This window comes from Fonsecaea monophora (assembly GCF_001642475.1).
Source record: "Fonsecaea monophora strain CBS 269.37 chromosome Unknown Scaff38, whole genome shotgun sequence".
Lineage (NCBI taxonomy): Eukaryota > Fungi > Ascomycota > Eurotiomycetes > Chaetothyriales > Herpotrichiellaceae > Fonsecaea > Fonsecaea monophora.
In genome coordinates, this window is record NW_019173969.1 from 177,678 (window position 1) to 191,423 (window position 13,746).

The 13,746-nt window shown below is 53.1% G+C and overlaps 4 protein-coding genes across 4 annotated transcripts; 1 reads left to right on the plus strand and 3 right to left on the minus strand.

The window, feature by feature from the left end:
* Nucleotides 1-1,127: 1,127 nt before the first annotated feature.
* On the plus strand, nt 1,128-2,545 carry AYO21_05839 (hypothetical protein; the record flags this gene model as incomplete). Its single annotated transcript, XM_022655806.1, has 4 exons — nt 1,128-1,536; nt 1,639-2,017; nt 2,186-2,248; nt 2,326-2,545. 4 exons carry the CDS (start codon nt 1,128-1,130, stop codon nt 2,543-2,545), a joined length of 1,071 nt encoding a protein of 356 aa, XP_022511918.1.
* A 236-nt stretch (nt 2,546-2,781) lies between these two features.
* AYO21_05840 (hypothetical protein) lies at nt 2,782-4,699 on the minus strand (the record flags this gene model as incomplete). The annotated part of the gene is made up of 5 exons (XM_022655807.1): nt 2,782-3,053; nt 3,235-4,009; nt 4,084-4,255; nt 4,354-4,598; nt 4,655-4,699. The coding sequence occupies 5 exons, from the start codon at nt 4,697-4,699 to the stop codon at nt 2,782-2,784; spliced, it is 1,509 nt and encodes a 502-aa protein (XP_022511919.1).
* Nucleotides 4,700-6,950: 2,251 nt separating this feature from the next.
* On the minus strand, nt 6,951-7,710 carry AYO21_05841 (hypothetical protein; the record flags this gene model as incomplete). The annotated part of the gene is made up of 2 exons (XM_022655808.1): nt 6,951-7,376; nt 7,429-7,710. 2 exons carry the CDS (start codon nt 7,708-7,710, stop codon nt 6,951-6,953), a joined length of 708 nt encoding a protein of 235 aa, XP_022511920.1.
* A 2,482-nt stretch (nt 7,711-10,192) lies between these two features.
* AYO21_05842 (hypothetical protein) lies at nt 10,193-12,811 on the minus strand (the record flags this gene model as incomplete). The annotated part of the gene is made up of 1 exon (XM_022655809.1): nt 10,193-12,811. The coding sequence occupies one exon, from the start codon at nt 12,809-12,811 to the stop codon at nt 10,193-10,195; it is 2,619 nt and encodes an 872-aa protein (XP_022511921.1).
* Nucleotides 12,812-13,746: the final 935 nt, after the last annotated feature.

The following is a 13,746-nucleotide window of genomic DNA, read 5'->3' on the forward strand; positions in this document are numbered from 1 at the left end:
CATAATTGTACCTACGTGTATCCACAGGCAAGGCTACGAGGCTGGCAGCCAAGCCACTTGGTCAGATCTTGCATGCTCTCTTCGCCGAGTATTGGAGAGACATTCTTCCCATCCCTGAGAGTCGCTGGATCGCGGCGCATTACACGGTGCATAAGTAGCAAGAACTTCCTTTCGCATACCTGTTGACGTGGCAGTGGTGAGAGCTTGTGCCAATCGTTGACTTTGTCTGCTGGTAGAGTATCTCTCTGCGCAGATATCTATGAGGCTCACGGGAAGAGGTTCGATGCACCCATGCTCTCTTGATAACAACCTGAAGGTGCATGAATAAAAAGATCGATCTGGCAATCACAGAAATGTAGCCCCTATTTTTTTCCCAGCCTCGCCAAGACAGCCGATTTAAGGGGGATCATCCATAACATACCTCTACGACCTCTCGACAACTTGTTCTGATAATGAACCCAGCTCATGAACAGCTTGCCAACGGTAGGAGAACATTATCGCTCGATGCTTCAACGTCCAGAAATGATCAAGTGTGTTCTCTGCCTGTTTGTGTTACCCCGCCAACACTAGAAATTCTCTTGTTCAAACGTGGTTCTCGACATCACCTCTTTTTACAGCTGGATCTCGGGTAACATTCACAGAGAATATCACGAAGAAATCGGCACAAAAGGCATCTGCAGAAATTTACATCTCGTATGTTTTGTCACATCCCGCGGCGGACAGAGTTGAGCCCGAAGAACCCAAAAAAGAAGGCGGCGGGTCACTTCCGCTGCCCGGGGAGTTACCGGGTATTTCGGCAGCTCGAGTTCAGATACCAAATTATGGACCGCTTATGAGGCTCGCGAGGAGCACACCTTCCAAACGGGAGGAGAACACAGTCACACGGTGTGGGTAATCGGGAAAAGAAAGGACCAGGCTTCTGTCTCTCACGGCCCCAAGAGAGTATTGGCCGCGTCTGTAACACAATGTCAATTTAACAAAACGTCGATATATCAATCCGCGCACCTCTTCTGTCAACCACCCATATCACGTGTGAACAATTCCACTAACGGCCAGTCACTACACACCCACCATACCTCATCCCCTCCACAGGGCCGAACCCCTCGATCCAAGGCGCGGGAAGAGGGATGGGTTCGATGGGCTTTGACCTCCCCCAAACTGCCCCAGCGGCCGTTCTGACCGGCGCGTATGGCGAGCCGTACACGATCAAAGACGTCCCGATCCCCGTGCCGCGTCCTCATGACGCCCTCGTGGAGCTGGAGTACAGCGGTGTGTGTCACGGTGACGTCTACGCCCGGGACGGAGGTGGTCCTGCGCCCAAAGACCCCGTGCGACCGCTGACGGGCGGCCACGAGGGCGTGGGGAGGATAGTCGCCATGGGCACGGAGGGTCTGAACGGGTTCAAGGTCGGCGACGTCGTGGGCATCGCCTGGAGGAGCAATGTCTGCGGGACGTGTCAGGCTTGCCAGGCCGGGTCGGAGAATCACTGTTTCAACCAGAAGATCACGGGGGCGCACGTCGACGGTACCTTTCAACGTATGTGATTTTTCCTTTTCCCCCTTGCTTGAGTTCAAGTTTCTCCTGGCTACAGTGTGAACTGACACCTTAAAAACTCAAAACTCACTCCTTCTTGATCAGGATACATCTCCTTTCCGACCTCCCAGCTCGTGCCCGTCCCGTCTGGCGTCTCGTTACCCAGTGTCTGCCCGATCCTGTGCGCCGGGGTCACCGCTTACGCGGCGCTGCGGCGCATGGGGCCCCAACCGGGCAAATGGTGCGTCGTGGTCGGCGGGGCCGGCGGCCTGGGCCACCTGGCCATCCAGTACGCGCGGGCCATGGGGCTGAAGGTGCTGGCCATTGACGGCGGCGCGCCCGAGAAGCAGCGGTTCTGCGCCAAAATGGGCGCCGACGTCTTTGTCGATTTCACGGCGCCGGGGCTCGTCGAGACGATCGTCGACAGGACGGGCGGTGGGGCGGATTACATTCTCGTGCTGAGTCCGCATCAGTCGTCGTATGAGTACGTTTTCCTGTCGCCTTTATTTTTTCTCTCTCTGTTAGCATTTTTTTGCCCAGTGTGATAATCTTACACATTACACATGACGAAAAAAACACTCCTTTTTCGTGGCCAAGGAAAAGGGAGACAGGTCCCAGCTGACGTGTGTGTGTGTGTGTGTGTGTGACCCAGTGCCGCGGGAGAATACGCCAGATTCGGCGCACAGATCATGGCCATTGGGATCGGGAATCTGCAGTAAGTTCGAGATTTTAAACCCCACCGCTTACCTGGGGTTTTCGTTCCGTCTCTCTAACCCTGGGCAAAATAAAAAGCATGTCCCTTCGCCCCCTCCTGAAAAAGGACCTGCTCGTCCGCTCCAACCAGACGGGCACCAAGACCGACATGAAAGAGGCCCTGGCGCTGTTCGCGGCCGGCAAGGTCGTGCCGGAGCTCGAGGTCGTGGAGTTGGGCGACATCAACGGCGCGTTGGATAGGATTAAGCGCGGGGACGTCATGGGGAAGTTGGTGGCGGATTTGAGAGGTTCTAAATAAAGGGAGGTAAATAGGTAGATGGAGATGAACAAAGAGAGAGCGGGAGAGGAAGGAGAGAAGTCGGCAAAGATTTATATAGACTTGGATTTCGATGTAGCCGATGGATTCTAGACTCTATCGACTCCTATCTAGATGTCCTTGAGCGGAACAGACAAGTATATCATGCACAACCCTCCATCCCTATCTTCTCTTCCATCATCCATCTCCCACCCAGCAAAGCCTATGATGAATTGTCCCTATTGGATCCCATCCACACGCTGTCCCGAATGCCACGTCCCCACAGCCATGGCCGTCGGGTCGGCGTTGTACTTCATAAAGATGGTCTTGAGCTCAGTGTAGGTGTTGAGGCCGTGCAGGGACAGCTCCTTGCCCATGCCGGACTGCTTCCAGCCGCCGATGGGCATGTCGACGGCGCGCACGGGCACCGAGCAGTTGATGCCGACGGCGCCGGCCTCGAGCGCCTTGGCCACCCGGACGGCCCGGTCAAAGTTTTGCGTGTACACGGATGCTGTGGACGATTGGGCACCGGGGCCGAGGGGTCAGTTTATACAATTCTGTATACTGTGTATCTTTCTTTGGCTTTGTGGAGATGTATAGCAGCAGGGACAGGAAGCGAAGGACAGGAGAGGGAAAAGAAAGGAAAGGAAGGAAGTAATTCAAGTCGGAATGGAGACAAAAGGTATACTCACAAAACAACCCAAAGTCGGTACAGTTGGCCTCGGCAAGCACCTCCTTCTCGTCCTTGAAGGTATTCACAATCACCACGGGCCCAAAGATCTCCTCCGTGTAGGCGGCCGAGTCGAGCGGGACGTTTTTCAAAATGGTCGGCTCGATAAAGGCGCCCGTCGTGCCATGTCGCTTGCCGCCGCACACCAGCGTGCCGTCTTTACTTCCTTGGTCGACCAGCCGCTGGATGTGGGCCAGCTGCTTCTGGTCGACCTGCGGGCCTTGGAACGTGCTCGGGTCGGCCGGGTCGCCCAGGGTGACTTTGGCCATCAGCTTCTTGACCATGTCGATGTACGCGTCGGCGATGGACTCCTGCACCAGCACGCGGCTGTTGGCCTGGCAGTGCTGGCCGCTGTTGTGGTTGATGCTGTAGTGCGTGTACCGCGCCGCGGCCTCGAGGTCGGCATCCTCAAAAATGATGGCGGGCGATTTGCCGCCCAGCTCCAGCGAGACGTTCTTGAGGTTCGAGTCGGCCGCCATCTTGAGGATCTTGCGGCCCGTGGCCACGGACCCCGTGAACGAGATCTTGCGGATCTTCATGTGCAGGCCGATGGCCGAGCCCGTCGGGTCGCCAAACCCGCTGACCACGTTGACCACGCCGGGCGGAAACCCTGCCTCCTTGATCAGGGAGGCCAGCTTGAGGGAGCTGAGTGGTGCCTTTTCCGACGATTTGAGCACGACCGTGTTGCCGCAGATCAGGGCCGGGGCGACCTTGAAGGCGAACATGATCATCGGGACCTAAGTTGACTCTCAGCAACTTGACGAACGCTGGAACAACAGTGGTGATGGCCACCGAGGACAAAAGAACTCACATTCCATGGAATAATCAGGCCGACCACACCATAAGGCTGCCGCACACTGACATTGAGAAAGTTTGGGGAGGAGAGGCTCGATTCTCCCAGTATATGGTATCCGCTGCCGGCAAAATAGTTGAAGACGCCCACACAAGCCGGGATGTCCATTTTCTTGAGAAGTTCAACGGGCCTTTTGGGGAGTGATGTAAGTTAGTTATCGTGACCGCTCTGGCAAAGAAACCCCCAAGCTTCAACCTGTCAAAGCTGGAAGGAGACGGTGCTGCTTACTTGCCCATGCACATTGAGTCCAACTCGGCCAGCTGGGGGGCGTCTCTCTGCACGAGCTGGGCAAACTTGAACATGTAGGCTGCCCGCTCATGGGCGGCAATGCTGCTCCATTGGGGAAAAGCAGCCTCGGCGGCGTCGACTGCGAGATCGACGTCCTCCTTTGTGGCTTCATGGACATGACATATCTCTTGGTCGTTGTAGGGATTGTGGACTTTGAAGGTCTTTCCCTGCTTGCCTTGGACGAACTAATCCATCAAGTCAGAGTGTTGTTCAAGAAGTAAAACCACCTGGAAGAACATACTTCGTTGTTGATGAATAGTCTCGTCTCTATGGCGTCTGGGGTCATCTTGGAGATTCTTGCCCGGGATCGATAGTGTCTGATATCTTCCACGGTGCAAAGACAGATTTCGCCGTCTATCAGGTCAGAATGCACACAAGCCCAATCCTCGACGACAAGGGGTCCTTTGGCGATGAAGAACTGAAGTCTAGCCGCCGCCAATGACTGGTGAGCGGTTTCCCGGGTCGTTCTTTAGGATAGCGCCATTGTTGGTTTCTGGGTCGGGGGTGAGATCCCGAGAGACCCCCGGTTACGGTGTCGGGTTTGCCAAGGCGGAGGAAAGGGGGGAGAGAACGAGGCTGAGGTTTGTTTTCTGTGTACGATAGAGATACACCCAACGGGGTGGGCGAGGTCGATAGACCATGGACAGCAAACACATTGAGTAGTCTCACAACTCTTCATTTTCAGCATGCATGGGGTTCTCGGGATTGGACGATACTCATGTGACGTTGACAACGAAATATAGAGACCAAGAAGTGAAATCGATCACTTCAACTCGATCCACGCCCAAGAGTCCCCGGAGAACAAGCAAGGACCGAGTACCTGCGAGTGTGACGGGATTTCGCCTGTCAGAAGATTCTCTTGATGGATAGGCACGGTACCAGCCACCCTGGAGGAACAATGAACTGCGCCACTCTTTCCGTTTCCTTGCCACAACCCGTACGAGTCACACGCCCTATGAGGTAGAGGCGATGAAAACCTCGTACTCGGAGTCAAGCTCAATACGAACAAGTCACTTGCACGAGAACCGAGTATTTCGTATATGATATCATAAAATGTATATTCCACGTGGCCAACAACACGAATGACACGATGCGATCCGACGTCCACACGACGCGAGATGACACCACACGACACGATCCGACCTGTCAGGTTCTTGATTACTTAGTACTCGGTACTCGGTACTAGTAGACTCTTTGCCCCTTCAAAAAGCCACCCCAAAATCATTCCAGGGTCCAAGACTGACAGAATCCGGACAATAACAATCAAGGAACCCCCTACCAGAAAAGAAAGGAAAACGGCCCCCGAAGGACGAACAAGGGCAAGGGGCACGGGGACTCGGTACGAAGTCCTCGGTACATACAAAAGTAGATCAGAGATCAGAGATCGAACCCTACTCCGTACTACTACTAGATACCGAGTACCGAGTACATACTCCGTGCTCGTACTCCGTACACTAAGTACTATTAAGTACTCGTGGGATGACTAGGGAAGAGGTATTTTTGGTTACCACCTTGGTATTTGCCTCTTGCCTTTTGCCTTTTGCCTTTGCTTTTGCCTTTGCTTTTGCCTTTGCTTTTGCCTTTGCTTTTGCCATTTGCCACGTGTTGGGGGCCAGTAGTCAAGACTCTCTACCGAGGAGAGATACCCAGTCTGCCTGTTGACGGTATAAAGGGCAAGCATGGGGAACAAGTACAAGTACAAGTACAGCTACAGCTATGAGACGCGACAAGACGAGGGAGAGAGAGAGGGCGGTGGAAGCCGTGCAATCTACGCAGTGGACTCTTGTACCGAATTACAGAGGGAGGATTTTCTCATCGCAAGAATAGAATAGGTACTCATGGTAATACTCACGATAATAAAGAATACTTCGTGCGAGTAAGTACCTGCATAGTATCGTCCTTCAAGTCCGACCTCGTACCGAGTACGCATATCCGTACTCTCTATTTTGTACCTTCAGAATTGACTCTACCCTCTCTACCTCGTACCCTGAGAAACATGTGTACCGAATATATATGGCTCAGTGTAATTGATGTCGGTGTTGATGTCGTTGATATTCAAAACGAGCGTGGATATCAATGTCAATGTCAATGTGAATATCGTTGTCTTGTCGTCAAGGAATCTCATCAGAGATTAACAACCCACTCCATATAGTTATAAAATTCCACCCTTGTTCACCCTTTTTCCTCCTTCCCTGCCTCTCCGTATCTCCCAAATCGAGGTGTGTCAATCTATGTATGTGTAGTAATTTCCTCCTTCCACCACCTTTTCCATCCATGCCAAAACATGCGCTTGCTTGCTTGATCGATGATGATTCTGAAAAACAAAAGAAAATAGTAACAAATAACAATAGTCGTGAATACACGGTGTAGTAGCTGGATCGAAAGAATAAATGATGGGGGGTATCCGGTTCTCTATGGCGAGCGAGGAGAAAAAAGGCCCTCTCCCGTTCAACTTTTTGGGGCGAGCGGCGCTCTCTCCCTCTCCTGTTGTTGTGTAACTTTCAAATCAACTCCCCCGGCGAAATGGCGCAGCGAGATCAATAGCTCTGGCTTTGCGTCGAGTTGCGGAGCTTCTCCTTGGAATCGCCCTGCCTCCACCGCCGTCCACTAACCAACTCCCAAATGGCCAGGGCGGTCACGGTCAATCCGAGGATGAACAGCGGGATAAGGTTCCATCTCCACCCTCTCATCAGACGAAGGTGGTTGCGGATGTCGCGACGGTCGCTGGCGTGCGCGAGGGGCAGGGCGAGCACCGCCACGAACCAGTTTTCCGGCGTCCAGTCGTCCAGCGGGTACATGCTGGGCTCAGCGTTGGCCGCGGCGACTGTGAGATTGATGGTTTGGTCGTCGGTCTGGTTGGTGACCACAAAGGTATAGATCAGTGCCGACAGCGTGAGAAGGGCCGAGAGCACCGTCATGACGACCCAAAAGACGAAGATGCCCGAGTGGTTGATGGCTTGTGTCTGGAGTGACATGTTAGCAGGTTTTCTTTCTGAGAGAAATACAAAATCGTACCCTTCTGGCTCGTCGCTTCTCGTACCAAATGGTGAGCAACCCCAAAAATCCAACTAGCACGATGGCAGTTCCCGCAGCGCCGTTGCTTGTGTGTCCTTGATTGACGAGCAGACCCTTGGGCTTGCCGTGGAGGTCGAAGCTGCCATTGGGGGCGTCGATGGTGAAAAACTTGCCAGCCCGGTCGTGCAAAAACCCAACCATCGATCCAACAAACCCGACCTCGATGACCCCGTCGATCATCAAGGCCGCCATGGCAACGTACAGCGGCGTATAGTTCGACATGGTGGTAGTGCGGTGTTTGGACGGACGACAGCCTTGACTTGGACGAAAGAAAAATTAATTAGAAGGAAAAACGAGGGCTTGTGTGACGGGTCTTAGAGGGAGGGGGATAAGATTATAGTATATTAAAATGCCTGACCTCAGCACAAAGGATTGCGGAATGACCAACAACAGCCAACGGGAGGGCACGCGTGGTGTATGTAATGGATATATGTGTGTGGCAAAACCCCAGGCCGGGAACACAGGCTGGAGGGAAGCGGCGCTTTATAATAACAAAGACGCTATTTGGGCATCATCAAAAAGCCAAGGGCACCAAGGGTATGGCATTTGGGTTTTTTTTTCAGCCCTAAGTTGCATCAACGAGCAATTTGCTTCCCACCTGCAAAACTTACCCGGTCTGGAGTAGTGGCTGAGGGAGTTGCTGTGCAGGCCCTGTCCCTTGCAATAATAAGCCAAGAAAGATGCATGGGACTGCCAGCCTCTTCTTCGTATTCTCCCAAGGCCCGGGGACTCGACCTCCTCTCGGACATCTAGCACAATGATTGGAGGCACCAAGTCGTGGGACCAGAGGGTGGTCCTGTCTTTGCGTGCTGGATACTCCCGGACACAACTGCATATGGAAGGTGGCTGCCCCCAGCTGGACCAGCTGGGCAGACAAGCAGGCTGGGCTACCCCTGGTGTTGTTATTTTCGAGGAATGACGAGTCACCAAGGCGGGATGATCATGCTTCTCTTCCTGTTGTTCCTCTCTCTCTCCCTCGGGGGAAGGAGAAGCAAGGCACAAGGAATACATTGTCAGGCCAGCCAGGACCAGCAAACCCTCCATCTCTTAGCTGTCTTGGCTGCTTATCCAAAGGGCCAACGGCGCCCGACGTGTCCGTCTCATTCTGGCCGCTCGTGTGGAACACCTGGCAGAAAGCCACATGTCTTGGTTCCTGTCGGTCGGACGAGCGCTCGTCGAGTTATATCGTGACAAGGCGGCCGCTTTCACAGTGGCTGACTGCGATATCTTGTATTTGATCATGGCAGGACATCCCGCTGGGGTTTCGCCAGCTTGCTGCTTCAGAGCGAGATTTGGGCAACGGTTGCCTACCAAAGCCAAAGCCAGCGGGAAAGTGGTTCGAATAGTAGTGCTGACAGTCATGGCTAGCACCGAACAAGCAATGACCAAGGCGAAATCTAGTCCAGCGTGGCGTCCCGTGGGTGCCCTGTATCCAATAAGACCCGACTCAGCTACTGGATGATCAGCGTGGCTGTGGGTTCAGCAAGCCACCGAGCCACACACCTTGGTAACTCGAACCAGTAAACGAGCTCCAAAAAAACGACCGCAGTCCAAAGGGGCGAATGGCGGAGCAGCAACATGCTCCCTTTTTTTGACTCGTGGTGCCTCGTGGGACCTGAAAGACATGCCATTTTTGGGAGATTACCACTTGCTGAGTCGAGATTTGGAAGGATTTGCTTGGTTCCTTTGTCCGTGAGCGTTTTGGTCTCGGTGTCTCCTTTTGACAGTACCTACGAGTGTTCACGGTCCCCATTCGGACGATGACGAGCTCGCCGACTTGCCGAGAGACTTTTGTGAGAGACTGGCGAAGAATCTAGAAGTCAGCATGGTCGTTGTCTTTCTTGAGATGGTGCCTGGCAACGATCAAGTGAATGCCCCTCCCTTCCTCTCCGTCCAAAAAAAGATGAAACAGAGAGGATTATACAAAATGCCTGGATATGGATCTGGATCTGGATCAGGACGATCGGATCATGTCCACAAACTGCTGCCCTCGTGGTCACCACCAAATTTTCTGCAGAAAATCCTTCCAGCTGTTTCGAGCAAACGGCAAATGTGGATGGATGGTTCGTGGACGATATCGGCAATCAAAGTGGTAGTGGCACTGGCCATTGCCATGAACTGCTGCTATTCTTCCAAAACATGTAGCATGGTTGCTGGTTACATGGTGCATCCGATCACAGCCGCTTCCTTCTTCCTTCCATCTTCCCGCTGATACTGCCGAATCTGTCTGTCCAAGTACTTATCCCATAATCTCATGCCGGTATGTATGATCAGCTCAAAAATAAACAACCAAGTCTACTTGTGTATTCCCCCCTCCATGGAAAAAAAAGCCAAGGTAATCAATCAGCCAAAAACTCGCTCCCTCGTCGTTTTCATGGTCATTGTTGAGTCGATTCGTGGCTGCATTAATCATATCCCCAAACCGGATATGCAAGTGTATATAATATTATTCTTCCCAACACCACCTTCGCTATGCAATGCCCGGTCATGGGCCCAAACACACAAATGCCAAAAAGCCCCTTTTGGAGGCACCTCTGCTATGCTTCCCAAGGCCATGCACTGCTGACCTGGAAATCCTTGGGTGAAAAAGCCAGCCACTCATGCTTGCCAACAATGGCAAATATGCATTTCATTTCCCATGCTCGGCGTTCCATCATCATATCTCCCATGGCTTTTGTTTATTTTTTATCCCCCTAAAAAAATCTTATCCGTGGTAACTCCTCCTTGGGTCTGATAGTCCCGGTCGCTTCTGCTGCTGCTGCTGCTGCTCCGATTCTTGCATCACAAGCCACTGTAAAATGCTCTCGTAACACAAGACAAACTGCCGCAAATTCTGAACCATGCTCAGTCGCTGATGTCGAAAGTCATCCACCGTCTTCGCCACCAAGTCAACATCGTCCCGATTCACCCAATCGCCCGCGTCAACATCCATTTTATCCCCCCCAGCCTCGTGACAGAGCCGCTGTCTCTTCAACATGTCAATGACAGAGTCAATCGTGCAGAAGGTACCGGTTCGCCCGCAACCTGCACTGCAATGCACCAAGATCGGCCGTTGCCCTTCGGGTGCCGCATCGTCTGGTCCCACGATATTGGATGGAGTCCCAGCTCCCCGGACAAATTTGTTGACCTGTTCGACCAGTCCAAGCAGCTCCAGAGGGCTGGCGGGCGCTCCGAAATCGGGCCAATCCGCATAGTGAATCTGAGTGATCTCACGCATTGGCTGAAAGGGAAACGCCGAATGACTTAGGGAGAAATGGCGAACCATGGCCGTCGGGATTTTAGTCGTCGGCGATTTGGGTTCGTCTCGACCTCTTTCCCCGGGGACATTAGCCGTCGTGGATCTTCTGGGCGCCATCGAAGGCCTGGCGGTGGGTGCAAGTTTATTGGCAAATTTCTTAGTTTCCAAGCTCACTTGACGCTCCGAAAGCTGCTTCAATTTGAGTGGACCATACTCGCCGGGTTTCCAGTAGACATGACTCTTGACCTGTCCTCCTTCCGCCTCGGCTGTCAGCATGACTATCACACGGACATCCTGCTCCCACACAACGCGCCAGAAATCATTGAACGTGGCCGGAATAGGCGCTTGAGTCGCAATATACCGTCGGTTGGAGAACTCGGCCTTGACATGGCTCGCATTGATGTAGTCACAGCAACCGCTGGGAACATTCTGCAACCGAACTCGCGTGTGGTCAAAGGGAAAGATATTGTTGTATCGGTTCTTGGAGCCCTTTTCAATCCCGGCAACCTGGATTCTTTGTGGCTTTTCGCTCCGTGGAGTGCCATATGACACATTGGCTGTCAGAGCCTCTTGCATGCGTTGCTGCTCCGACTTCTCGATATTGAGAAACCGGTCCGACACCAGCTTTCCATCGTCCGATTTTGAAGCAGCTCTCTTTAACCACGCTGGCATATGTCGTTCCGTTTCGGATGTCATGTCGGAAGGCTTTTTAATCGGCATCTGCCCAACTCCGTCCAGCAAGTCCATGTTCTGGCGAATATTTCCGAAGAACGGATTGGCGGCCGATTTTTCAGAAGGCATCGCACAGCCTCCGGCCACCGGTAGGGCATCCTTTCCCGGGGCCGAGTTGGACAGTGGTTGTGTAGACGCCCCATTCCCTGATTGAACAGGACCATTATCAACCAGTTCCGGAGCCAGTTTCTGGAACTTCAAAAACCCCCCCTTAACCACCAGCCCGGTACCAGACCAGCCTTCTGATGTAAATTTCTTGAGCACGTTTAACGGAGTAACGGCCTCCTTCTGCAAGGAGGAATTGGCGTCATAGACAATTATAAATGCACATTTCGGCCAGCGCGCAAATGTCTCTTGGTCTCGAGTCGATGAGAACGTCTCGGCGAGTCTTTGAACGTTATAAGCGGGCCGCTTCAGGAGTGTCGTGGGGATACACAAGTTTAGAGCTCCTTTTATCCTCGCCGTGGCATACTGTTGATATACTCTTAGGTCCAGCACCAAACAATCCGCCGAGCGGTTTTGGAGGATCTCGGCTATTTGGGACGGGGAAACGATGGGAGGAGCGTCTTTTTCTCCCGCCGACGGTAGCGTGTCGGAGCGGTGAGCAGCATGGGTGGCCGCCTTGAGAGGAGGTGTACGGATCCTATTATCTGGTAAGGACAGTCGCGCGTGTTGGTGGTCGGCGACGGTATGGTGGGAACTGAGGGGACCTGGTGATTGTTGTCGTGGAATGTCAAAGAAGGAGACATCTTCCATCTGACTGCCCTGCTGCTGCACGGCTGATCCTCCATTGGATGACTTGGAGTTTCTGTCTATCGACGGCCGTGTTGTGTGCGGGGAGGAGGGGGTGTCAACACGGGAAGCAGTACTCGTCGAGTTGTTCCTAGACTGAGAAGGTCTGAATGCCGTGTTCAAAGCAAACCTGTGGTTATGTTCCGACTGTCTTCTAAAGGCTTCAAATTCTGGATTGGATTCAAGCGGGATATGACGGGGAGTCGGGGCGTTGTTCGGAACAGCCGAGTTGGGGTAGGTCCAGTTTTGGCGAGCATGTGCGCCCGGGTTCGAGTCAGGCGGTATTGTATCATCGCTGCCCACAACGAATCCAAAGTAACTGGGACTCGGGCTCTTGACATCTTTGGGTGGTTGCGCGGATCGAGCGGTGTTTGGGGAGAGGAGAGGTGGCATGGATTGACCGACCGAGGCGGCTGCAGGTTGGGTACGTGGAGTGGTCGAGGGGCGGGAGGAGCGAGAGTGCGAGTGCGAGTGCGAGTGCGACTTGGAATGTGAATGCGATTGTGAGTGAGAGTGAGAATGGGAAGAAGATTTGAGAGAGGCCGTCGCGGTGGCGGACATGGTGACGTTGGCCAATTGGCCTGAGGTACCGGGTGAAGTCGAAGGGATGTGGTGGATGGTCATCAAGTTTGGTGGCCACCAAGGGTCGTGGTATTAAGTCAATGGAAGAAGCCCTCCAGAAGATGAGGAGGGGTAGGCAAGGTTGAAAAGGACCCCCGAAGAGCTGGAAAGGTTTCGAAGGGACAAGAGAAAGGTGTTGAGGCGCTGCGTCCTGAGGGTGTGGATTTTAGTGGGTAGAGGATGGTCAGGCGCAGGCAGGAAGTGTACGGGAGTAGCTGTGGTGGATGTGTAAGTGTGTACAAGTACAAGCAGATCTGCCCCCAAAGATCTACGTCATTGTGATCTGGACTGTGCACGCGACAAGGCGGACAGTAAGGTGGAATTTTGGAAACATTGTGTTGTTAGTAGGCAAACAAAGAGATATATTGTTGTTTTTCTCAGCTGAGTGAGTTGAGGAAATGAATCACTAATTCAACGGCAACTTTTTTTTAGGGTTGGTTGAGTGGTGAGATATGAAGGGGTGAGAGAATCGGCCGGTTAAAGGGGGGGGTGGAAGAAAATGGGTAGTAGTGTTCGCCTATGAAGATATCGTCAGGGGGAGCAGCAGTACTTCTACCAAAACGCTCGCCTAAGGGGGGGAACACAAGCAATAGCGGCAGTGAGTCTAGGCATTAAAGGGAGCCCCAAGTGTCGTTTTGTCGGATGGAAATTGGCGCAGGGAAACAATGACGTCGGTGGGAGGAGTAACGACAACGGGTGGTTATGGGTGGTGGCCCTTTTGCCTTGAGGGGGGAATCCCCCGATGGGCTGAGACCCTGAGACCCTGCAGCCAAGATTCCAAGCCCATGAACTTGGGTGTACCGAGTAGTGGTACAAGCAGTGGTCTATGCTTTTCGCCCAGCCCAGGCCTCAGCATCAGGTTAACTCGTAATGTG